This window comes from Nuphar pumila, chromosome 3 (genome assembly GCF_984573655.1).
Source record: "Nuphar pumila chromosome 3, dmNupPumi1.hap1.1, whole genome shotgun sequence".
Classification (NCBI taxonomy): Eukaryota; Viridiplantae; Streptophyta; class Magnoliopsida; order Nymphaeales; family Nymphaeaceae; genus Nuphar; species Nuphar pumila.
This window is the reverse complement of record NC_143251.1, coordinates 132,409,501-132,435,561: the sequence shown is the minus strand read 5'-3', so window position 1 is coordinate 132,435,561 and position 26,061 is coordinate 132,409,501. Positions and strand designations below refer to the sequence as shown.

General features: G+C 39.7%; 3 protein-coding genes across 5 annotated transcripts; 1 reads left to right on the top strand and 2 right to left on the bottom strand.

The window, feature by feature from the left end:
- The first annotated feature begins 871 nt into the window (after positions 1-871).
- On the top strand, positions 872-6,336 carry SAC3C (SAC3/GANP/Nin1/mts3/eIF-3 p25 family). The gene is made up of 8 exons (XM_090001972.1): positions 872-1,164; positions 1,369-1,469; positions 2,827-3,048; positions 4,063-4,284; positions 4,373-4,458; positions 4,917-5,013; positions 5,946-6,038; positions 6,130-6,336. The coding sequence occupies exons 1-8, from the start codon at positions 912-914 to the stop codon at positions 6,271-6,273; spliced, it is 1,218 nt and encodes a 405-aa protein (XP_089858098.1). The 5' UTR covers positions 872-911; the 3' UTR covers positions 6,274-6,336.
- A 2,463-nt stretch (positions 6,337-8,799) lies between these two features.
- LOC149843880 (elongation factor 1-beta 2-like) lies at positions 8,800-16,044 on the bottom strand. The gene is made up of 6 exons (XM_090000131.1): positions 15,877-16,044; positions 15,589-15,705; positions 9,996-10,071; positions 9,736-9,853; positions 9,327-9,440; positions 8,800-9,216 (listed from the first exon to the last, which is right to left on the bottom strand). Exons 1-6 carry the CDS (start codon positions 15,960-15,962, stop codon positions 9,053-9,055), a joined length of 675 nt encoding a protein of 224 aa, XP_089856257.1. The 5' UTR covers positions 15,963-16,044; the 3' UTR covers positions 8,800-9,052.
- LOC149843879 (pheophytinase, chloroplastic-like) lies at positions 15,585-25,582 on the bottom strand. Of its 3 annotated transcripts, none has more exons than XM_090000129.1 (6): positions 24,800-25,582; positions 22,112-22,338; positions 21,791-21,982; positions 21,502-21,658; positions 18,895-19,147; positions 15,585-15,705 (listed from the first exon to the last, which is right to left on the bottom strand). In XM_090000129.1, the coding sequence occupies exons 1-5, from the start codon at positions 25,439-25,441 to the stop codon at positions 18,905-18,907; spliced, it is 1,461 nt and encodes a 486-aa protein (XP_089856255.1). In that variant the 5' UTR covers positions 25,442-25,582; the 3' UTR covers positions 15,585-15,705; positions 18,895-18,904. The 3 variants fall into 3 exon arrangements, with proteins under 3 accessions (XP_089856255.1, XP_089856256.1, XP_089856254.1); XM_090000130.1 differs by lacking the exon at positions 15,585-15,705 and adding an exon at positions 18,544-18,675; XM_090000128.1 differs by lacking the exon at positions 15,585-15,705 and having other exon boundaries at positions 18,762-19,147; positions 24,800-25,579.
- Positions 25,583-26,061: the final 479 nt, after the last annotated feature.

Below are 26,061 nucleotides of genomic sequence, written 5' to 3'. Positions count from 1 at the left end.
ATAATTATGTTATAATTCATAAATACAAAATGAAAAGGAACAATTAAAATAGCTTGGTATGCTTCAAATGGGACCCACCCGGATTACGATCATTGGATCCAGTATCTTGACTGATACAAGTTGCAGATTTTGATCTGGACCCAATATGAAGTATACCCAAAATACTCAATTGGAATTTCATTTTGTAATACTGGATCCAGACAAAAAGGCCAGAAGAATTTTTTTATGTGCATAAAGGTACAAATTGGATCAAACTATATTATGGGATCCCTATATATGATCTGAAAGCACCTCAGACATGAGGCCATCAAATTCGAACCTTAAGGTTGCGTACGAATGCCGTTGATCTTTGAGGAGATCTACAGATGAAGGCACGGCCCCCATGTCTTGATCCGATCCTCACTCAAACAGAAGATTTAGATCCTCACCACTGGTCAAATCCAGGTATTTAAAAGAAACCAGCCGGCCCTGAAAGCAGATCCAGTGATCGGGTCCGAACACTCTACATGGGAAAACATAAAACACATAAAATTGTTGCCTGTATAACAATTTTCTGTTTTTTCTGTGTTTGTATTTTACACAGAAAATCGCTGCATGCATTAGTCCTTTTTTGTGTTTTGTGTGGCCGGAGTACTTTGTAAAATACTCTGACCGATGACCTAACCACGTATCGCTCACTTCTTACTCTTCCAACTATGAGACGTCCAACCAAGGGGCTCCGCGTGGTTGCTAGGAGCTGTCAGTGCACGTTTACTTGTGGTGGGACGTTGCAGGTTCAAATCCCAATGGTAACGTTGAATGTTAACTGGTGGGGGTCGGCCTAACCCCAGCTTCCCTTTCAAAAAAAACTGTGGGAAGTCCAACCAAACACGATCCATTTTCCCTATAGTCCGGACCCGACCAGCTGAACCATGAAAAGCAACGCACAAAAGGCACAACCGCTTCGGAGAAAAAGGATTTCCCAATTCCCGATGGACGGAAATCGGGAAATCGGGTTCCGGCGGGGGAATCGGAATCTGTCGTCGTCTTCCTCCGTGGGTTGGAGGACTCGGGTCGTTGGCGACTCCTCGTCGAAGAAGAACGACAAGAAGGGATCCGCGAACGAAGAAGAGGAATTGGAACGCCTTCCTTTCGTTGTTGGGAATTGCCCCGATATGTGCCCTGGTATACTCTCTCTCTCTCTCTCTCTCTCTCTCTGACCAAGTATTGAAGTAGATTACAGGAAAATTCTCTAGAAAAAGAGCTTACAATACTTCAATTTTGATAGGTGGAATATGATGAAGTATTAAAAGTTGAGTATCCTGTATGTTTTGGAATTTGTAAATGCTAAATTAAAGCACCAATTGATACAAATTTGATTAATAATAGCCAGGGAGAGGGCAGAGCGTGAACGTCTTAGAGACTTGGCTATTTTTGAGAGATTAAATGGTAATCCACACAGAACCTCATCAAGTCTAGCCGTGAAAAAGGTAACATTTTGCTTCCCTCTTTGTGAGGATGCTGCATTTATCAGATCGATTTACTGTACTTGATCAATTTGATTCTTTCAAGCATAGTGATCACTTGATTCATTGCAACATGGTGTGATAATGTCGAAATTTTGAATTCCCTTGTTCATTTGATTATAGTGGATTTGTGACGCATGTGAAAGTAGGAATGAAAGCATTAGCAAGATCAGGTCAATGAGGATTTAGGAAAAAACTGAAAGTTTTAAAAGAATGAATTGCTAGTACATTATTTCTGTATTATTGGAAGAGAAAATAACCCGTTGATTCGTTGCAATCATCACAAATAGCAAATGAATTTTAAATGCCACACCAAGAAGGTTATTGTAAGCAATCACGAGCACGATTGAAATAAACCACAACAATAAGAATGATAGCAATCAAAGAAGAAGAACACAAATATACGTGGTCCGGTCTATGTCCCAAGTCCAGGGGCAAAGGAAGCAAAGTTTCACCAGGATGAACAAAGGGGAGATATAGAGGCGTTACACCGTTCTCTCTTAAAACCCTTGAGGAAACCCGATACACCCACAACTTTCATAACCCTCTCCAAGTAGACAAAATGGAACTTTCTTAATTTTGCAAATTTTTTCGTAATTAGCAAATAGGAGTTTCCTTGTGGAATTGGAGAGGGTCCGGACCTTTCCTAACTGTCCGATCCCTCCGCTACCACCACAAACCTCCATTTTTTCTCTCAAATTATATCGAAATGGGTCATGGAGTGAAGGGATCCAGAATTCACGGCACACAACAGTTGTTTTGATATTTATCAAGGGGATACCCTGGTTCAGATGGCGGTTTGCAGACGATATTGTTGCTTAAGCCATAAAACCCCTCGGTTTCCTTGCCCACCAGGGAGCCTGCTGCTTTGGCCTTAAGGCAAGGGACGCATACCCCAGGTATCAAACTCAAGACATCCTTGAATGCCAGACCAAGAAGGTTTACTGCAACCTATCTCTCATTCCCATGTATGTTGGTTCCTATACCAAATATTCACATTCCCGTTGTCTGGTAGCCTTTTCCTTATTAAACAATATACAACCCCATACTAACCACTGGTTGATTTCACCGCTGATGTGAAGCATTTCTGCCGCAGCTGTTGTCTCTGAAATGTCTGAGTTCTTCCTGCTAATCCTGGAGATCTTGCTCAATCTAAGTGTATATTTTCTTTGTGTACTCTTATCGCATGCTGACACATATCCATGTTGGGTTGTTTTAAATTCCCATTATGTTCTTTAGTTTAAGAAGGCGTTACGTCATTCTTATTGTCATCAAATATTAATTATTGATGCAAAGCAGTTGATTCTCCATATGTCACTAGTTTTGCAGAACTATCTCTGCTCCACATGTGCATGCATCAGATATACGGCCTCTTTCAGTGTTGCAAGATACTTTGGCACACCTTTTCAGATTGCTGGAATCATCAACCCACCCATTTGAAGTTGTTCATGATTTTGTGTTTGATAGGACACGATCAATTCGACAGGATCTTAGCATGCAGAATATCTGTGGTCATGAAGCAATTGACATGTATGAGAAAATGGTAAATCTTACAAAATTCTATCTAATCTTATATGGTAAAGTGTTTAGGCCTTGTTAGTGGGCCCTTTAAAGGCTGATAAATAAGATCATCAAGCTTGTGGTTTGTGTTCCTCATCTGCTGGGTTGCTTTCTATTGTGTCCGAGCCGGTGCATCTAATTTGTGTTGTTGAGTAATTATGTCTTGCATGAATTCCAATCACTAAGGATGGACACAAGTAACATAATTTAATTCTGATAAAGTATGCTTTTCTTTTATAAGAGACAATTTCACCTTGTAAAACTGCAATAGTTGGACTTGTTTTCCTTTCCTTTATTCTGTTGTTTATACACTGTCATTCCTGTCTGGTTTATGTTTCTTTCATATGTCTTGCAATTCAGCAATGTCAAAAGCTTTCAGTACTTGAATGTATGATATAAAAGGATGATGGATTTGAGAAAGAGCACTCGTAGAATTTTTACTGGTTGGACAAAGCATCGACAAGCTAATGGAGTGTTAAATCTTTAACTTTTTCAAACAAAAGGTTTAACATGAAAATACATGAGCAAAAAGAACAGTTTGATGTAATTTCATATATGGCATGAAATTGTAGCTAACTTGCATCAATGTCTATTAAAATAGTAAAAAAAGGATCATATATACGAGATAATATTTGGCCATGGCGACATTACATCATAATGAGTAGGAAACACAAGGTGTTTATGGGCTCTTTTGGCAAATCGGAACATGGATGGAGCGATGAAATTTTCATTATGCATACATTGGTTATGAATCATTTCTGCTTCCACTCTGATGTTCACAAACTTTCTGTAATCCTCTATTTGATTTGCCATGTCTTGGTTATCCTCATTATGGTTTTCATTTTTATTTTATTCCATTTCTTATATGCAAATCTATACATGCATTGCGGTATTTATTTACTGGATTTGAGATGGTTCTAGAAGCCAGTTTTGGGCACAGTTCAGTGATTCCTCTTGGTGGGTTTATCTTATTCACAGCCGGATGCTTCTTATGCAGGTTGTATTCCATATCAAATCTCACCACAAAGTTCTGCAGTGTGAAAGCAATGCCAACATTTCTTCCATGCATTACCTTAACTTGGAACAACTCAAAAAAACCCTGAAGACTCTGTATGACTTGTATGATGTCAATAGAAGCTCAGATTTTGTTAGCAAGCATGAAGCTGAGTTCTACTCATTTTATGTGCTTCTACACCTTGGTTCTAATAATCAATCAACGGTTAATTTTCCACTCTACAGTAATGCTCTATGAGCTTGTTACTTGGTGCATATTGTATTCTGTAACTGAATGTGTGACCAATTTGCAGGGAGAGTCACTTGCGACATGGTTTTGGCGGTTGGGTCCACATCTTCTCAAGTCCAAGGACCTATCCTTTGCTAGGAATATTTTACGGTATGTGATGCATGAGCATATCTGCATCTGTGGTTTCTTTTACTTAATCCTTTTCATTTTTATTAATTTATATTATAGGGTCTTCTCTTCTCCTCTTTGAAAAGAGTTAGATATTGCTGCTATGTCACATTGATGTGGGTTAGGCATGTAGGATAACATAGGTACAGATGGTACCACATGTTTTTCAGAAGGGTGCATGTGTGTGTGAGAGAGAGAGAGATTATATGTATGTAATATAATATACATACATGTAGAACCTCCCAGCACCAGCACCCTTAATTATCAGTGTCGGCACAGGTACACTAGGCATTTCAAAGATTCCATGTCATGTGGTGTTTGTTATAACACATTACACATCTAGATTTGGTGTGTCCATGACGAAATTTAGTTTTTTCATGAAATAAAATAGCATGATATCCTGCCGTATATCAGCATTTTTTTGTCATGATGTATAACAGGTACTTCCGAGTGAATAATTTTAAGCAGTTCTTCTGCATAGTTGCAAAACAAGCATCACATCTCCAATTCTGTCTTTTGGAACCCCTGTTCAATGAGGTTAGTAGTCTTGAAGTTCGATGGAAAGTGTTTAGACATGAAATGAGAGTAAATAATATATGCAAGGCCACCGTAGAGACACATTTATATGCATGCGCAGACATTCTTGGTACGTATGTTACACTTTCAATTCAGTATATTTTGGACAGGAAACATATCTAGATTCTTGATTGAAAAACCATTAGTTGCACTCTTGTATTTCTCTATATAGTCTCACCATAATCACAAATATTGGTATGGGCTCGGCGAAGCTATTTCTCGGATATTATAGGTTTGGTGATAAATCTCTAGAAAATCACGAGGCTTAAAAAAATAAAAAAATGGAATTTTTTAAAATAAGAAAATATCATGTGTAGATAATAAAATACATATATAATAAAAATATAAGTAAAAAATAGCAAAAAAAAAGCATAAAAATACATTTAAGATGTAAAAAAATAAAAAACAGTATGATAATATCGTGATATTATCACGATATTCTTGTGATAATATCACGATATAATCAAATTGGTGATATTTTCAAAATATCGTGATATTTTACTTATAATATCGTTCACTTAAAATACAATGATACTATCACGATATTTTGAAAATATCGCTAATATCTGTGACAGAGTCTCACTATAGCCAAAATTGACAGCTCCCCGGGCCATATTGAGAAGACATTGCAAAGTGGTTTAAGATTATTCCATATGTATCCATTGGTAAAATCTATAAAATTTTCGGATGTGATATGAGGAAGCCCTTGCATATTTCCCTTTTTTTTTATCTTGGCCAAAGTGTATTGTAGACCTTTTACATCAGCACCAACACACATGCACATGCACAGAGTCTTAAATGGATGCAAGCATGCACTGATTCACCAGCACACTCATTCTCAATTAGATACATGCACGTGAAAACAAGAACTTATTTGTTGCGTTTACCAAAAGGTACGAGCGCAGGCTTTGTCCTGCATCAACCATAGTGGCTATAAGCTTCATCCTTACCCACTCTCTCATCTGGCGAAGCTTTTGAAGATGAAGGTATGCATATCACTTTAAGAAAAGCATAAACCTACAGAAAAGGGAAAGAACATATTGTGTTTTCTAAGCTGTTTGTGATGCCTGATTGCAGGAGTCTGATATGGAGTCTTTCTGTAATCTATGTGGGCTTGAGACCACCACTGATGAAGCAGGGAACAATTTTTTGCCCACTAAGCAAAATAGCTTCAATTTGCCCAAAGGAGGGCTCCCAATGTACAGTTTCCAAAGATTGTAAAGGTATTTTGTATGAAGCATTAATTGTGTGGTAATTTTGAATGTGTCAGCTTCTCTTCTCATATATAGTTTAGTCCTCAAGTCTTGTAACGCATTAGCTTGTTGTAAATTGGCTAAATGGGCAGTGATTGGTTCTAGTCATACAACGATGGATAAACCCCTAGATTGGACGCCTAACATCCATGGTTTGTATTGATTTAGGTCATCCGATCAATGAACTGGTCAGGGTCTGCCTAACTGCAACTTGATTATATTATTTAACGGTCTGCTTTTATAATTTAATTCTTATTATTACATTTAGCCTTCTGTTTTTATAATTTAAGTTTCAAAGACGCTTAATCCTAAATTCCTTCAATTCACTTTTGTTTGGTAAAAAAAGTAACTAAAGTACCTTCTTTGTTGATTTATTTAACAAAAAGCCAATCCATGAAAATGGGGAAAAAAACGTCATTTCACATTTATCCAGACAAAGCAAGCGATTGTATGTAACTCGCATGTTGGATCGCCTTTTGTAAATAGATGTTAAATTAGGCATCTTTTTGTAGATTGTTCCTGAATATATTAAACAAAGAGAACATAGGAAGTGAAGAAAGAAGAGGCAGCTACCAATGGTAGAATGGCCAGCTCCAACATGGTCACAACTAGGGGTGTGTCCGAACCAAACCCTATAGGTTCCGGGTATGGTGATAAATAAGAAGACCCAGGTCTAGACCCTAAGGTCTGATTAATACATGAACCCGGGTATAGTTTGTGAAATTTTATACCAGACCTGGAACCGACCTGAGTTTCGATTAAGACCCGCAATTTTTCAATGTAAAAATGAAAAAAAAAATATGATTTTCCCAATTATGGTCCAAGTTTGGTTCATGTAGTTCTTATCGGGTCCGGGCATGGTTTTTCTTAAAGTGGACCCGATTAAACCCAGGTATGAACCTGATACCATACCCGAAAATCTGGTTCAAGTCTGGTTTCACCAGGGTTTGAACCAAACCCAATTCGTTGACACCCCTAGTTACAACCAGTAGCAGATCCAGGCTTTTGCTTAAAGGGGGGCAATTTTTTTTTAATAAAATAAGATATAAAACTAAAATATATCCAGGATTTTGCTTAAAGGGGGGCAAAAATTTTTTATAATAAAATAAAATATGAAACTAAAATATAAAGGGGGCAATATAAATTTTTATAATAAAATAATAAAAAATTTCAAAACTTTCTTAAAGGGGGCAAAAAAATTCATAATAAAATAAAATATAAAACTAAAATATAAAGGGAGCAATATAAATTTTTATAATAAAATAATAAAAAATTTCAAAACTTCCGCCTCCCTGGATCCGCCCTTGGTCACAACAGGGTAATATTGAAAAAACTGGGTAAATTTTTTCAAAACTGCTGTTTTACCCTTTCGGTCTTACCCTTGCCATCTTTCCTTCAATTGCCATGCCCAACCAAAATGTTACCGTTAAACCCCACGAGTAGAAAGAGGTTTTATATATAGGCAAATGAAAACCTACAAAACTAGCATATTGGTAAACATTGCTCAATGAAACATGCTATTGGATTTTCAACGTTTTTTTTTTAATTTCAACTGCAGATGTGATCTATATGCTTTTTTATAGGAATCAGTTCTCGGGTCATTTGATTATGATGCTGATGCATGGATAAGGTTTTATGAGGCTTTAAAAATCAAAGTCCTACAATTTTCAAAACTCTAAATACCATTGTTTCATCCAAAATGCATGAAAGTGTCAATTTCTAGTAAATCAATAATGCTGAACACATCTATGGGGTTGGAATTTCGAAAAAAAATACTGAAGATCCAATATCATGTTTCATTGAGCACGAACATTTTGTAGGTTTCTTTTTTCCTATATATGTGAAAACTAGTGTGAACTAAGATTTTCATGGGTTTATTTTTTGTTTTCATCATTTAGAATCCACGTTTGACATTTCTTAACCAAAATGTAAGAATATTTGTCTATGAATTTATTCAAAGAAATTCACGAAGTCCAATTGCTCCGAACTTGGCTTCCAGTTTCATGAAAACCAAACAAGCCCAAACTTCAAAACTAAGACGCCCATCATGACCTACCAGATTCCAAATCTTGGGAACAGTAACTTGTTCGCTATCAGAAAGATAGCACACTTATACTTCCCTTTTGGAAAGCAAGATGAATAAATGTTACAAACCATCTACCAATAGTGACATTTGGGATTCTTTTCTTTTTGGATAACTGGAGAAAACCACCTCACTCGCTCACAAGCTCGGTGGTGTAAAAATCCCAGGGTCCCCTTTGCCCACCACAGAGCACACCCAGTTTCGGCCTTGAAGCAAGGGACACACACCCATGGGTTTTGAACTCGTGACACCCTTCAGCTTAGCTACATTCACTAGTCGCCCCTACCAGACAAGGAGACCCTCGAATATGATATCCCGTAACAGAACATTTTTCAACTGCAAATTATTTGTTTAGGATCACCATAGTAACTCACAAAAAACAATAACTGAATCAAGGACATCCCCAAAAGCTAGAAATAGAGAATAAATGCATAACAAGGTTATAACAGTATTAACCGATCCCCAAAATTTGTTAAGAGAATAGCCATACAGCACTCAAAATATTGGAAACTAAGAAAACAAGATTCTCAGCTGAAAAAGGATGTCTTAATGTCATAGCCTGCAACTATTGCAACAATACTTGAAATAGGAGATTAAGAATTATAACATGACCTAAAATGGAACTGACACGACACAATCTACCAAATAGTTTATTTCACCATGTCTAGATTTTGTTGAAAGCAACAATGTCGCAGCTCTGAATGTATTCATTTGCTGGCTCGGCAGTGAGGTAATCCTCTATAAGGCAGTCAACAGACACAAGGTCGTCCTCAATAGTCATCATGATCTGAAGCTTCTTTATGCCGTAACCAACTGGTGCCAGTTTGGCTGTAAAAGAAAACAGATTCAACATCCACATCTTTGTTGATATACAAAGAGAAACAGTGCAATTGAAAAAAGGAGGCAATAGGGAAAAAAGTAAAGAGAGGAAGTAGTACAAGCGCCCCATAGAAGGCCCGGCAATTGGATGCTGCGAACAGCCTCTTCTAGCTTTTTCATGTCTGTTTCATCATCCCACGGCTTCACATCCAAAAGGACGGAGGATTTTCCACCTAAAAAAAGAAACAATCCAAGTCTGTGAAACAACAAGGATATTCATGACACATTTGATAGATATTCAGAATGACTAAAGGGCTTAACTGTTATGCAGGGATAGTATTCCCTAGGAGGTGTAGAGAACTACATTTTAAAAGGTTGTTCTGATATAGGAACCAAATCACAATCAATTCCTTCCATTCATCTTAGAAAATATGGGAGGCAAAATTATTGAAGAAAGCAAAAACTGATGTCTATGTTCACAGTTTAAATAAATGATCGAACACCAACAGAACTAAAAAAAAATCGTACTCTCTTTTTTCTTGGAAGATGCTTTTACAGCTGCCTCACGCTCTTCTGTTGCTTTCTTCTCCTCCTCAGTCTCATCTCCAAAGAGATCCAAGTCATCATCATCTGCCTCTGGTGCGGCCTGAAAAGGCAAGGGCTTAATGCATGCCTAGCACTGTGTGTATGTTTGTGTAAGTGCGTGTCTCAATATGTGCATATACAGTTGTGTGCATGCCAATATGAACCACAATTCACAAAACAAAACCAATGGATCATGTGCAGACCTTGGTAACTTCCTCAACCGGGGCACCTGCAGATGCTTGACCAGATATTCTAACTCCAACACTTTTGCCAGGAAACCTGCATAGATTATGTATCAGCCACCATGATGTGAAATAGAAACAGGCCAAAAAAAGCACACAATATATTAGCCCAACGTTAGTAGCATAGGAAAGGTGATCAAATTGCATGATGAAATCAGACTGTAACTTCAGAGGAAAAATCAAATTTTGATATTCAACAGGGATACAGCAAGTTCAAGATAAAGTTGGACAAGGAGGCAACAACCAAAAGGAGGAAAAGATTAAATTAGAGGAAAAGAAAGAGAAAAATAAAAAGATAAAGCTAACAGTGACAACCATAGTCTCATGAATTTACAAAAGAATCAGCTGATACTTAAACATAAACAGACATGCTAACTGTTCCAATTCAGTGCCCCAAGAAACGCCCTAAAATGGAATATCAACGACCCAGAGAGAGTATAGTACAAGCACCAATAATTCTAGCCTTAAAAAAGTTTAGAACCTTCTAATAAGAAAATAACGTGGATCTTGGACATGAAGACAACTATTTACTCCACATATGCAATGAGGACATCTAGTTTATTTATTTTTTCTTTCATGGTCCTTTGCAGTGTTTTCTTCATGCTTTTTCCAACTCTCCACAATACCATTTACATTTCTTCACTTTTCCCCTTCTGACGATAAATACTTCTTCACTTTTCCCCTTCCGACAATAAATCACAATTCTCGAATGGGTACCATGAACCAGCATGTTGCTTGTTAAAGCATTTTGAGATGTAGGTTTGATTTTCATAGTAGTAAAGACCATACTCTGAAAGATAAAAAAGATCCCCCCCCCCATTATTGGTAGTAGCTATATCTCTTTAAATCCTGGAAACTAGATATTGCTTAAAAATATACACAAGAAATCCAAAACCTTTAGAAGCCAGATGCAGCAAATAAATTCATTAACTAGATATTGCTTAGAAATAAATACAAGAAATCCACAACATTTAGAAGCAAGATGCAGCAAATAAATGCATTCTGATCATCCAAACATATAGAAAAGAACTACTTATTCAGAGCAAAATGACATCTTTAAAAAAATCAGGTACAAAACTCTCTTCCTTGACATGATGCTAGACACAAGAATACAATAATAAAAGATTATCACTCATAAGAAGAACACGTTCAGCTTCATTACCATCTTCGTTCTAAAATTTTGGCACACCACTCCAAGGATTGTTGCAGTAACAATCAAAATAATGCAAATAATCAGCTTATCATATGAATATACATTGTGTGTGCTAGAACCCGGACCTAGGATGGAACGGATTCTACAAAACGACCCCCTTTCCTATTTGGATTCTTATTTTTGGTCTTTCACTTCTTTTAGGACTCTTAGGTAGACTCTGTAAATAAGTGTTATTATTATTGATTAATTATGAATGAAATTAGTGTATTATTAATCTTTTTTGCTCTCCCTTTTCTTTATGTATTTGTGTTTGAGACGCGCCCTCTCAAGGCTGGGTCTCTTGGGTGGATCTAGATCCAGAACGGCTTCTCGGAGTCAGATCTGAGACGGTTTGTAATAATTCACCCCTCTCAAATTCGCCTTGTCCTCAAGGCGAGAGCTCTCTGAAAATTGTTGTTGCATCTAATCTTTGTCACCTCCAAGGTCAAACACTAGGCACGTGGTTTTCCTCCGTGCCTTGATGAATTCGCATCTGGGAACAGGTAAAATCTAGGTCCAATCTTGGTTTGGATCTGGACTGGGTGGGGTTAAGGTTTGGGTTAGGTTTAAGTTTGGATCATGGGTTGAGTTTAGGGTTATAGGTTTTTGGATTGGGTCCAAGTGTAATGGGGTTGGATTTGGATTGAAGTTTAGCAAATTCAGTCCAAGTTTTGGGATTTGAGACAATTCTGGTTGATTGGGGTAGGAGTTAGGGTCAAAATGGGTCAAAATAAGGGGTATTAGGGTCAGAATAAGGTTCAGATTTGAGGGGTTTGGATATTTAGAGTTAGGACTAAGAACATGGATCTAGATTTGATCCAAGAAAGAACTCGAACCAATCTCCACTAATTTTAAGTAAGGGGGAGGTGGATCTAGGTTTAAAACCAGTGGAATCTGGTTCAGTACCTGAGATCCAGTGGGAATCGAGTTAGAACCTAAGTCACATGGACTTGGCTAGGGAGGCGCCGCACCCGAGTCGACACGCCCCGACACGGGTGCTGCGTAGGACACGGCCCGAACTCGGTCAACGACGAGTCAGACTCGGTCAACGAATCGAGGCTGAGTCCATCCTCGTTTTGGACTCGGTCAACATTGACCGAGTCCAAAAATGTCCATTTTAGGGAAAAAAATGATCTTTTTATATATTTTTAAAAAATATATATATTTAGCATGAGTCTCAAATATAAGCCCCGGGACCCGCGTCGGGGGGAGCCCCCAGACCCCCCTTTCTGCAAGGGCAAAAGTACAATTTGCAAAGTTTGTAAAAACACTTGTGTTGGTGCCAAACTTTAAAGGACAATATCCACATATACGCACACACTGGATATATTATTATTACTATTATTATATATATATATATATAGCTGTGTCCCTGTGTCCAAAATTTTTTAAATTGCGCCGCACCCGTGTCGCACCCACACCTGCACCCGCACCCGCACCCATGTGACAGGTTAGAACCGGTTTGGGCCAGCCCCAAACCGGTGTCATGCTCGTAGAAACCAGTTTGTAAAGGGTGAAATTGGGCTAGAACGAAGTCCAAACGAGAATTGAAAGTGAGGCCCAAGTAGGTAGAACCGGTTTTGGGTGTGAAACCAGTCTGGTGAAGTGAGGCAGGGGAAGAACCAATTCACTTTAGAAAAGCCACTGGCTTCCCAATTTATGAGAGGGAAGTCTCCCTCCCATGTTAGGAAAGCCACTGGCTTCCCCAAATGGTGGAGGGTAGCCGGCGGGTTTCTTGGAGAGAATCCCAACACCAGTAGCAGCAGAGCCATCATCCTCTGAAGTGTGGGGGGGGGGGGGGGTCGTGGCGGTTCCAATCGTCGATGGTGTCAGAGTCGAGGACGAGACAGCGGTAGTGTCAAAGAAGTTGTGGAGACGACACCGTTGAGGTCGTCGACGAACCAAGTTTCGACCTTGGAGTCCTCAAGGAGGGAGATGATGCTGAAAGCAGTGTCAAGCATGGAGGGGAAGAGGAAGAAGAAGAACGACATGCAGTTGGGAGGGCTTTGGTGAGGTAGCGCAACAGTCATACTCCTCGATTATGTTGTTGAGATCATCGTCGGGCAAGAGCCTCCCACTCGATGTGGATAATCGAGGTTCCCTACCCGACGAGCCTAGTAACCGAGGTCCCCCCCCACCCGACGAACCTGGTAGGGCTCGGGGAGGGGCTTCGACCGGTGGGCAGTCCTCCCACCAGCCAGCGATGGCCGACTAGTGCTCACTCACCGACTGACGACATGCGCCATCGGTCTATGATTATTCCAAAGAGGATCACCTACCACCACTGGTGACCTAGCGGTCGGTGGCAACTCTCCTGCCAACAAATGGGGTCCCTTTGGTTGGGACTGGACGACAATAGGTTGCCGATCAGATCTCGACTGGCGGCAGCCCCAGTTCCTACTGAATTTAGGTGGCAAAAGTGAGAGGAGAAAGAAGACAACAAATGCAAGGGGGGGGGGGGGAAGAAGAGGTGGAAAGAGATGGAGAAAGAGGGAAGTCGAGTGGTGGGCATGGAGGCAGGTTGTTGGTAAATAAGAAGGTGAAATGAAGAGGGAAAAAGGGAGGCAGACAGATCAAAAGTAGTCGGCCAAGGTTGCCACCTATCGGTGGTTGTCGACGGTGACCCACTAGATGGGTAATAGTCGGATGGCAGCTTGGTCGGATGAGAGGGAGGCCTGGCCGATGGGAGAGGTTGTCACCTACCTCGGTAGGCTGGTGGGACTCCGTCGGTCCCATCCCAACCGGTGACCAATTTTTGGTTGGGTCAATTGGTTGCAGAAACAGTCGGAAAAGTGAGGCCACCCCGTCTAGTAGTCAACCTGTGTTTGGCGCCTAAGGAGGAGCCTGGTGCCTCACCTTTAGTCTTACAATCTCTCAACCTAACCCGACATTTAGTTCTGCGATTGCTCGCTCTAGCTTGTCAAACCCCTCATCTATCGTGCTCTCGAAATGATCCACATGTCTCTTAAGATTGCAGAAGAACTCGTTAAGCTTCTCTATCGCTCGAACGAATTTCAGATACTTAGGAACCTAAACGGATTCAAGAAGGGCATGGACCCTTGTTGTGTAGAGCAGGCAGTTTGGTTGGTCGACACGATTTTCCAAAAGCAATGCTCTGATACCACTGTTAGAGCTCGACCCTTGGGATAAATAGATTCTACAAAGGGGCCTCGAGAGGAAAACAAGAGGGCACGTATGTAAAGAAAAGAGAAATAATCCACTAATTTCATTCATAATTAATCAAGAATAATAACACTTATTTATAGAATCTACCTAAGAATCCTAAAAGAAGTAAAAGACCAAAAATAAGAATCCAAATAAGAAAATAGGTCCTCAGGTCCCTATCAGACAGGGTCTCTTGGGGCAGATCTGGATCCAGAATGACTTTTCGAGGTCAAATCTGGGACGGTTCATGATAGTGTATTCATATGTTGTATGTATATATAAAAAATTTCTTAGCCTTAACTCCTTGATTTCATTCAATCAAAAGCTGAATGTATTTAACTTCCTCCAAATTAATTAAAATAATTAAAAACAGATGCTTACACAAGAACCAGAAACTGCAATAGCCAAAAGCTAAGATCCCAGACACTCTAGTCTACGTTTTCCAGACCAGAAGCATACGCCCGTTATGCTCAAGTGTCGAGAACAAAGCCTGAGCATGTAAAATACATAGAGAGGAGAGTAACGCATCCAAAAAGCTGGCTAATCACATTAGCCAAACTACAGAGGACTTTAGACTCTGTGTTAACGGAATCGAGAACATCATAAACTTCCTCTCTGACCACCACAACCATGAAAAAAGGATAATCTTCCATCTATGACGGATGCAATTATGGTGATCCCAAACCGTTAGGAGGTCTTCACCAGCCTAAACAACTCGAGTTATAGTTATTGGTACTCCTTGTCCCTCCACATTCTCTCGAATACTAAGATACGTTGAGCAACCTACACTCTGGAGTAACAAACTTATGCTTGATTCTACCTTCATCCCTCCTGTCTCACCTCCTCAATTTCAAAGCTCACCATGCTCGTTTTTCATGAAAAAACATAAGTTATTCCTATAACATCACACGATCGACCAAAGCACACAACATTCCAATCCTTACAGACTCCTTTTCCAGAGGAAAAATCGTCCAAACTATCAATGTAGCATCACCAAACCCAAAATCTTGCATCATGAAATCAATAAATACAAATAACCAATTACCCAAAAAAATCCTTAGTCACCTCATCAATTTCAACACATCAGGCATCAGAAACGAGAGAAAAAAACAAACCAAAAATGAAAACTAGAGAAGCCACAAGACTGAAGAATTCTACAGAAACCAAAGAACCGCAGATTCACGAAAAGGCCCAAACCTTGCCGAGAGGCTGGAAGATACGTGCTCGTACCACCGACACACGTTCGGGAACTTCCCACCGGGCGCCTTCGCGATGGCTGCAAACACCCTGATGTCGTCCTTGCTCAGCTGTTCTCTGCAAAAAACCAAAATTGTTACATCAACCCAAGTACCCAAAACAAAAGAAGATAAAGAAATACAAAAGAAAAAGAAGAAACTTCAGAGATAAGCATAAAGGATACAGAGAAGCAAAAACCCAAAACCCCACAAACCAAAGAGAGGGCAAGAAACAAGGATTTGGGCATACCCAGAAATATAGGACTTGTTGGAGAGGAATTCATTGAGGTGTTTAAGGCCGGCTTCTGTGTGGAGATCAGAGAAGGTGACAGACATTGTGGAGAGAGAGAGAGAGAGAGAGGAAACCCTAAAGAGGAAGCGAGTTTGATCCAAGAAGAGTGTATATATATACCAACGGATATGAGAGAGAGGATATTCGTTTCCCCATTCATTCTTACAATTACCAAGTATGTCCATTCTTTAATAGGTTTTGCCTTTTCCTTTTTTCCGTTGCTTTTCTGTTTTTTTTATCTGTTGATAAATGAATTCGATTCTTAGACCTTTGTCAGTTCGCCGAAGTAACTTGTTTGGCAGCGGTGGCTTATGCTGAACATACTTTCAATGAAGTTTTCACTGCCCCGAGTCTTTAAAAAGTACCTTCTTAAGGCAAGTTCGGAAGTGACAAAGATGTAGGAAAAGAGATTAGAAAAATAGTGTGGTTTTTCAATCTTTCTAAACTAGAGATTTTTTTTTTAAAAGTACATTTTATAAAAAACAATTTTTTTTATAAAAAACATTGGTTAAAAAGACCCCTACCAGTTATCACTTAAGCCCCATGTAGCAGAGGGGTTAAACCTGGGCCTTCAGCTTGGCACGTACCCCGCTTCCCGCTTTGATAGGAAACATTCCTCAATAAAGAGAGGGTGAAATATTTCCTACCAAAAAACAACGGTGATTTACAGTTTTCACCATCCATCCCACCTCCCACGGTCCCACCTCCCCAAAAGCCTTTTTCTACAATGATTTTTCATCATTCACCCACTTCCCGAAAAGCCTTCTCTATGATGATTTTTCACCATTCACCCACCTCCCAAAAAACCTCTCTACGATGATTTTTATCATCTATGTCACCACCATCCACCTCCAAACAAAAAAAAACTTAAATAATTTTTCACCATCCATCACCACCATCATCACTCACACTCCACCGCTACCACCACCCACCTCACAAAAAACCGCCTTACCATTATAATTTTTTACCATCTATCTCACCACCATCACCCATCACTCACCTTTAGAAAAAAGTGCCAAAGAAGCTCTATCATCACCCCCTCCTCATCTCTCATTTTTAAAAAATTTTTATTTTATTTTTCAAATGCTACTTAAATAAGTGAAAAAAATTCATTTTAAATTATCATATCAAAAATTATCATAGGCAATTTTTTTTCTTATGAGAGTATTTCTTGCAAGGGATGGCTATGCCCCTTCAGCTCACGATCATTGTACCACCGTCGTCATCCCCACTAACCCCGACCACATTGGCATCCTCATCATGAACAACGTCGACATCTCCGTCTTCGAGGGCAAGGCCAGTAACGGCCTCCTCAACTTCTTTGTGACCTCTTCTTCCTCCTCCCGAGAGCTCAAGGCGGTCTCAACAGGCTCGGTGACCCGACGAAACCTCACTCAGCAAGGTTCATCACCCTCTCCTCTTCTCTTCTCAGCCACACCCCCCTCTCTCTCCCTTTCTCCTCATGCACACAAATATCTAAAACAAAATTATTTTTAGAAAAATTAACATATCAAAACTTCTGGTATAGGTTGCACTTTCTCTTCCTATTTGAATTTTTTCCACTTTCAAACATGGTCTTAGTAAACATCTTTCACCTGGTTAGAATCCGATAAGAATATAAGGATGTGAACCTTTGTTTCAAGCTGATTTCTTTTCTTTTCAAGCTTTATTGGTTGAGTCAACCTAACATTGTATTTACCTATTTATCATTAATACAATTTTTTTATATAAAAAAATAAAAAGAACGGTGTGAAGGTAGAGATGGTGGTGGCTGTAGGGTCTCTCTCTCTCTCTCTCTCTCTCTCTCTCTCTCTCTCTCTCTCTATATATATATATATATATATATATATATATATATATATATATATATATATATATATATATATATATATATATATATATATATATATATATATATATATATATATATATATATATATATATATATATGGTGGTTTTAAAAACCAGCGCAGTTCGGTCCTTTTTTTTCATTAAGACAAGGTCAACAGGACCAAACGTGTCTTTGAAATAGGCAGTTAACTGTAATAGTTGAAACATTAGTCACTTCTTTGTAAATAGTCGATTAGTTGATTACTTTTCTATAAAGTATCCTACTATCTATTATAACTATATCTACAATTGAAACTAGGTCAATTATCTCCTTTTTTAATTCTTTTCTTTATTGCATGCTGCGTTTAATTTTGCTTTGTTTTTTGCGTTTACTAATTTTTCTTATTACAGAATGCTATGAATTTGGTATTTCAAATTTGTCACAAAGGTCTCATAGGTTGTGTGGACCTATCTGACACGTTTTCCATGACTAACTGTTTAGTTTAAACATCAAAATCTCTTAATACGTTTTTCCTCGGATAAACTAACCGTGAGCTTTTTTTTTTGAATAATCATGAGGATCATATTAATAAGAGTCGGATACACAAAACATTTGATGTAATATTAAACAATCAACGAAACTAGTAAATAGTTGTTGCTCATAACGGCGATGAACCAGGATGTTGTTTTGGATTTGTTAAAGCTATAGATTAATGGTGAATTAACATCCTTTCTAAGGACTGCTCATCTGGCTAAGGAGCAGTTCCTAATGTCACGAAGTTGAAGGGATGTCATGAATTCGAAACCTGCAGTTTGCATCCCTCACTGCAAGGCTGAAGCTGGGTGTACTGTGGTGGACAAAGGAGATTTAGGGTTTTATGCCGACAGGCACAGCAACCAATGTGCAGCAGGTCAACCAAGTACTTCCTGCGGATGGAAAATCAATGATTTTTTCCCGGCTATCAAAAAAAAAAAACTTCGTAAAGCATACGCACAAAAAAAAAAGACACACATTTAGAAGAATTGAACATATTATTACCTGACCATCATTAGGGAGCAAAATCATATGGAACTCTATTTGCATTTTACAAAAACACAAGAAAAGAATGCTTTCTATCATATAGGAAGAGATACCACCGACACGACCTGCTCTATGCTAAGGAGATTTGTTTCGCAAGCTGGATATCCGAGACCTGAAGAAAGAGTTCAAGCTGTTCCAAACGGAAACATTAGATCCAAAAAACTGCACTCGCACCAACTTCCGTGATCCTTCCTTGATGAACTCCACATCCCTAGAAATGCCATCTTCAACAGACTCAGCATCATCAACAAGAGGCAATGAAACAGCACCTTCAGATTCCAGGTTTCCAATCCATCCACGCAGTAAATAGTTTATCACCTGTTGGGCACACAGGCCGAGATTTCAGTAAATAGCTAAAGCAGAGGGACAGTTACCAGTCACGATAAATGAAAGCAGAACACACGAAAACGCCTATGATAACTCCCCTCTTCAGTCTTTCCCCTCCAACTAAATGGCCAAAATTTCAACAGATCACTGGCTTGTTTTCATATGTTCATTATCATACTTGGAAATGAACCGTTTTGAAGAGTTTTCCATTGTACGTTGATCACTGGAAGCTACTATATGAAATTATTTGAGAAGTTGGTAGCCTTGATTTGGTTTCCTTTGTATTTTGATAAGCATGCTTAACACAATTATGATGCACAAGGTTTACATTCTTAAATAATAAATACCATGTATCTTTAAGGCTGATTAAGTCTTCTGACCCTTTAGCATAATACTGAACTTGACCAACATTCATAGAGGCTACTGTTTTTAATCTTGGCAAGGAAGCTTGAGGATACACCCAATTGAACTCACACCAACTTAAGGGTGGCAATCGGGTCAGGTTGGCGGGTCAGAATACCTCAACACGAACACGACCCGTTTATTAAACGGGTCGGATGTGGCAAACATGAACACGACCCATTTATTAAACGGGTAACCCGACACGACCCACCAACCCGTTTAATAAACGGGTCGGGTTGACATGATTACACGACACGGCGACCCGTTAATTAAACGGGTTGGCAGGTCGGAGTTAGGGTTAGATAAGTTAATATATATATATAAACGGGTCGGCGGGTTGACGGGTTCGTGTAAATGGGTTGACCCGCCCGCCTAGCCCATTTAATAAACGGGTCAAACGGGTTGGCGGGTTGGCATACCCCTAACATGAACACGACCCGTTTAATAAACGGGTTAGGCGGGTCGACTCGTTTACGACACGAACCCGTTTAAGCCAAACCCTAACCCGGCTAAGAAGCGGGTTGGGTCAGATTTTGCCACCCCTACACCAACTAGGGGTGAGCATCAGCCCGCTAGGCCCGGCCCAGCCCGAGCCCATATGGCTGGGCCTTATAAAATCAAATGGTAAAAAAGGTCAGTATCAAATACATTTATCAAGATTGACAGTAAAAGTAATTATAATCATAAATATATTGAACCCGGACCTGAATTAAGATGGGTTGGGTTTGGGTCTAATTCTTAAACCCAATTTAAAAACATGTATATTGAAGACCCGACTTGATACATACCCTAACCTGTTAACCTATATGACTTCACAATTTCCAGCTGCACTCGTACCCGAACTTGAATTAAATTGAGACGGGTTTTGGTCAAACTTTTAGACCCGGTTTGGAATTGGGTCTGATAAGACTTAACCCAAACCCAACCCGCTAACACTTAAATTGCTAATAACCAAAGCCCTCGACAGTTATGCATGAAAATGACCAACCCCATGCATAAACATTTTTATTTTCATGGCCAATGTTTTTGTGTGTGTGTGTGTGTGTGTGTGTGTGAGAGAGAGAGAGAGAGAGAGAGAGAGAGAGAGAGAGAGAGTCCTCATTTTATGCCTATTAAGGAGGGAGAGAGACACTTTAGAGAGAGAAAGAAAGGAAGTTTCTTCATGTTATGGTAATTAAAGGAATGGAGAGAAAGACGTGAGGAGAGGGAAAGATCGGTTAATAAATAGTAAGTAATTTTTTTTTAAATTACAATGTCATATAAGTAAGACTTCCTTTTTTATGAACCCTACAAATTTTTAATTAAATTCTTAATTCACATGACAAGAATGTCATTTAAAACAAAGTTATAAATCATCCATTTTTTTGCACCTGATACCTTTGCTTCTGTTTTTATAATATTTAAGATATAATTATATTTATAATATATAATAATATATTTTTGTATATATTCATGAGATAGACCAGCCTGGCCTGGCTCAAAATAAGCCCATGGGCCTAATGGGTGAGCTGCAGGCCAGGCAGTTGGCAATGGGCCTGGCACGAACCAGGCCTAGGCCCGGCCCATCAATTGACGAGCTGGGCTTGACCAGGTGCAGCACAGTCGGCCCGGTTCATTAGTGGGTCGGGCTGGCCCGTTGTCCATCCCTAACACTAACACCAACAAAACCTTTTCCAAAGATACTACCACATTCAGCCAATTAAGAATCTTTATTACATGTGGAAAGATTGAAGTTCATGAACTAGGCCAAGTTTCATCTGATGCCAAAGGTCCCAAATGTACCCCACAAATGTAGTTTTGTTCAAGTAAGCCATCCACACATTGACAAGAAAATGAAGAATTCTAAAATGAGCCCACAAAGAGGCCATAGAATAGTCAACAACAAAAGGAACAATGGTGCAAGTAGAACTCTTCCATATTGTAAACATTGAACTGAAGCATACCTCAGGCACCTCATCATGAGGACAATGACCAGCTGGACTAATTTCATAATATGGAGCTTCAGGTAATTGTCGTTTCACTTTACGGCCCCAGATAGGTTTCACCCAAGGGTCTTCTCTACCATACATGAGGCATATAGGTATGTTGTTCATTTCACACCTGAAAGAGGCTATAAATTTTAGACACGGATAGGAGAACAAATGATCAAGAACAAATTCTCCAACTAGCTAAGAAACAAACATTGCAAGACAATATACAATTAGAAATGTATCTGAATCAGTACTATAATACCTAGATAAAGATTCCCGGAACGTAAGCTGTCCCTTAGGTGCAAACATTATTGAAGCAAATGATGCAGCTGCAGCAGGGTGTTGGGTTATCTTGAGAATACGGGAAAGTACTTTGTCAGTCTTTATTGAGCCATCAGCATAAACTTGCTTAAGTACCTTGTCTATGCTACTAGGGTCACTTATCCTTTGCCACCTAAAAATTCCCAAAAATGACCCATCTCAGTCCATAACGTCACCTCAAGGAGGAGAAATCTATGTGTTTCTTTTGAGAAGGAATAACTATAATGAGAAATGCAATTTCATAGTGAAGTAGAGCACTTACACAAATTCTAAAAGCTTCCTCACATTGTGAGGCAGAGGGAATGTTCCAGCCCATGGGAATAACCTGGCTAATGCTGGAGAGGTTACTGGATTAGGGAGAAAGCCCCAGAATGGTGTGGCATTGAGAAGTGTAACACCTTTTACCAACTCAGGGCTGGATGCTGCAAAATAGACCGCAACGAATCCTCCCAGTGAATTTCCAACAACATATACTGGTTCGCCAATAACCTGTCACAGAAGAATATCAATTCAGTTTCCTTTCTTTTAATAAGTTCAGTAATTCTTTACAACTCTTTTCCCCCGAATCCCTAAATTCAGATTCTAAGCTGCCTAAAAAAAGAAAAGAAAGGAAAACACAAGCATAGGCTGCTAAGGCATATATCATCTACTGCTACAAGAAGTAATTAGTCCCAAATTCATAAACCATAGAAACTGAAAGAGCAACAAAGGAAAACTGAAGTATTGTAGAATAACACATTCTTGATTATATTTCACTAAGGTTCAGCCCTGAAAGCAAGAGCATGCAGTATTTACACATGTGACACACACTCAGAACCATATTTAAGTGATGGAACTTGAGAGAAGCATGATTGTAGGCATATTCATCTGATGCAGGTATATAAGAACCATACATGAGCATCTGCATCACATACACATGCATACACAGAAAGACTCCCAATTGGCTTTATCAGGCAATCATATAATCATAACATTCAATAAATATGTGGAGATTCTTGGCGTCTTAGAGGCACAATCATCACTCTGCAATAGTCACAAAATAAGTTTTCAGCCTGGGATAAACTTCCCCTCCTAGAAACTGTTATAAACACCAGAACTTCTAGAGAAGAATGTTCAAATGCTTAATATAACCTTTGCAGGTCATAAGTAAAGCTCCCTAAAGAGGTTACAACTAGAACTTGAATACACTAGAAGCACATTAGGATTAAACAATTAAGATATAGCCAACGAAGTGCTTTAAACCTGGCTCACGCTCATTCAGAATATTCTTAAACATATAAAAAAACTGAAAACGAAGGCCAAAGTAAGTGCAGAGTTTGCAATAACTAAACTCAATGATATTTATTAGGATACAGTTCCACTTGCATGCATATTGAAGTAAGCAGTAATCAAACGACATACATCCTATGGATTTATCCCCTATTATTAAATTATGTTGGGAAGAGGAATAAAATACATAAAGCTAACAATTAGTAGAATGAGATAATGCCCTTAAAAGAAAGCATGTCCAACAACTCCTTATACTTGAAAGGTCATGATATATCGATGTTTAATTTGGAATCATTTGCACCAAACTTTCCCCTAAAAGCTCAAGCTTCTCTCTTTGGTTCTCCCTATGTGTCGGATACTGGCTTGTTCATGGGTAAAGCCAAATGGCGTGTAACTAAAACAGAAAAATTGCCCACAAAGGCTCCACACACCTGGCTAGGAAGGTAAGCTTAAGGCATTCAAGTTGAAGGACGTCGTGAGTTCAATATTTAGGTGTGCATCCCTTGCTGCAAGGTTGAAGCCTACGGACAACTATTCACTATTCCTGGTGGGCAGGAAGATGGAGTTTTACACCACAGACAGCATATAAGACCACAGTCAACACGCCCACAATGAGACATCTGAAACACAGTGGTGGTTTCTCCTCGTTATCCCAAAAAAACAGAAGCATTAAGCTGGAAAACACTTATAATATGTACATGTTGTATAGCATAACCATCCTAGGATTTTTTTAATAATATAATTGATGTCAAAACTTAATAACAAAATAAAATAAAAAACAATGACATGTTTGCATTCATCAAAAAATAGATAGTGAAATCTCACAACTCACAAGATGTTGGGATCATGGACTTTTCTTTTTCAGATTTTGCTGACTGGATCATTTTATGCTAACATAAATAAGATGTTCAATTTCTCATGATATTCATCACCATATTGAATACTCAATCTTCTAAAGCCTCTGGATCCCTGATGCCAAAACACTGGGAGGGGGGAGGATCGAGGGCTGGGTCTGATCTGGGGTGGGGCCTACGCCAGATCAGAGGGCCTCCAGATCTCAAACTGCATCCCAAAATACACTGATCTCCGAACCAAGAGGGGATCGGGCCAGAGATCCTTGTGTCTTGAGATACACAGATCTCTGATCCGCGTATCTGAGATTGAGGCAATCAAACGCACACCAGGGCCTTTGAATATCCCATACTCAACCAGATCCAGCGGACCAATCTGAGATCCCCTCAGGGCCAGAGATCCTAGATCTGAGATCCCCTGTTCTCAGATCGTGTGTTTTAAAGAATGCGCCGGTTCTGTGAACCGAGGTAATTCTAACAACCATTTTGCTTCCATGTTCCAACGAGAAGAAAACAGAAAAAGTTCCAAACTAGCATGGCAACTACAAACGCATTGGTGGATGTCCTTTCATGCATATTAATTTGGAAATCAGACATAATCAAATCTCTAAAAGATAATTCCAAAGATCAAATCAACAGAGAAGATACAGTAACTATAAAAATACACATCAAGATGGGAAAAACTATGGTATGAGAAACTGACTGGTCGGTAGTTCTAAGTGCCAAAAGGAGCCATGACTTAGACGGTCATGGCTCATTTTGTCAATGAAAATGGATTCAACAATTTCATAGAATCTCTAAAACCAATGAAAAAGGATCTAAAAGTTTACCTGCTCAACGAAATCACGAATCTGATCCCTCCACAGATCCATCGAATACACCAACTCCTCTGCCCATGGCTCGGTTTCTTTCCCGAAACCCCAAAAATCATCCTGGCCCTCCGAACCATGTCCACGGCCAGAAGGTGCAGGGTCTTCAGCCGGCAAAGACATCCCTTGCCCAAGGAAATCGACCGCCCAAACCCTGAATTCCCTGCCCAAGTCCCTCAATTGCTGCTCAAAATGGAACGCCCCCACCCCAAACCCCGGCAGGAAGAGCACGGCCGGGGAATTCAGGTTTTCGGAACCCGATTTCTCGTAGTAAACCCTCAACTGAGGCTTCCACTCCCAGAAACACCGAGAGATCGAAGATCTAGCCTCTCCGTCCCCGCAATCCTCCGGCAGGCTGGGGATCTGAACCCGCTGTTCATCATCTTCCAAATCCTCGACCAAATTCCCTGGCCTGGAGTCTCTAAGGAAGTCGATGAGCCTCGATCGATCGATCCTATCGACGTTTAAGCTCCCGCGATCGGAAGGCTTAGATCTAACCCTAAACCTCGCGGAAACGTACGGTTTTTCGATCTTCTTCAGCTTCGGAGAAGAGAAACGCAGGTGAAGATCAGACGAAGACCTCGAGATCGCCAGTAATTCCATGGACTATCGCATTAAGGGGGATCCTCAACGGAGCGGAAGAAGAACGTGAGAAAACTGTTTCCGAGCGAAATCCCAGCAAGAGCGACAAGAAAACCCTAGGGTTTTGGAGATGGGTTTCCGCACGGAAGCGAGAATATTAGGGTTTTCTGCGAGGGGTTTCTTCTCCGAGAAGGCTGGAAAAGAATCGGGGGACGAGGAGATCGGCGATCTTCTTTCCCGCCACTTCGCTCCACGAAGAAGGGAGAAGAAGAGAGACGTTACGAAAAGACAATGACGTTAATACCCTTCAGCCCGGTGCAGCGAACGAGAGGAAGAAGAGATTGACCTTAGCACCCCTCAACATGACGATAATTCCAGTTCCGCTCAATGGATGTAATGGTGTTCGAATATATCCAACCCGATTTAATTGGATCGAAACAAGAACATCACTAGATCCAAATCTTTTTTTTTGCCTCCTTACTATTATGGGAACTGATTTACATCTCGAACTAATTGGATTCGTATTATAAGATCCAGATGCTCATTGGATTTTTTAGGAACTCAGTGTTGTGGTCCCAATACCAACAACATTTGTTATCTAATAGGATTCTGAAGTAGTTGGGCCTACAACATTGGACCAA

Coding starts and splice junctions, on each gene's coding strand:
- SAC3C (XM_090001972.1), top strand. CDS start 912: ATGAAAAGCAACGCACAAAAGGCACAACCGCTTCGGAGAAAAAGGATT. Junction 3,049..4,062: donor TTGACATGTATGAGAAAATG/GTAAATCTTACA, acceptor CTTCTTATGCAG/GTTGTATTCCATATCAAATC. Junction 4,459..4,916: donor TTTGCTAGGAATATTTTACG/GTATGTGATGCA, acceptor GATGTATAACAG/GTACTTCCGAGTGAATAATT.
- LOC149843880 (XM_090000131.1), bottom strand. CDS start 15,962: ATGTCTGTCACCTTCTCTGATCTCCACACAGAAGCCGGCCTTAAACAC. Junction 10,072..15,588: donor TCTTCCAGCCTCTCGGCAAG/GTTTGGGCCTTT, acceptor TAATCTATGCAG/GTTTCCTGGCAAAAGTGTTG. Junction 9,441..9,735: donor ATCTTCCAAGAAAAAAGAGA/GTACGATTTTTT, acceptor TTCTTTTTTTAG/GTGGAAAATCCTCCGTCCTT.
- LOC149843879 (XM_090000129.1), bottom strand. CDS start 25,441: ATGGAATTACTGGCGATCTCGAGGTCTTCGTCTGATCTTCACCTGCGT. Junction 22,339..24,799: donor TTCGTGATTTCGTTGAGCAG/GTAAACTTTTAG, acceptor CTTCTGTGACAG/GTTATTGGCGAACCAGTATA. Junction 21,983..22,111: donor AGGAAGCTTTTAGAATTTGT/GTAAGTGCTCTA, acceptor GGGAATTTTTAG/GTGGCAAAGGATAAGTGACC.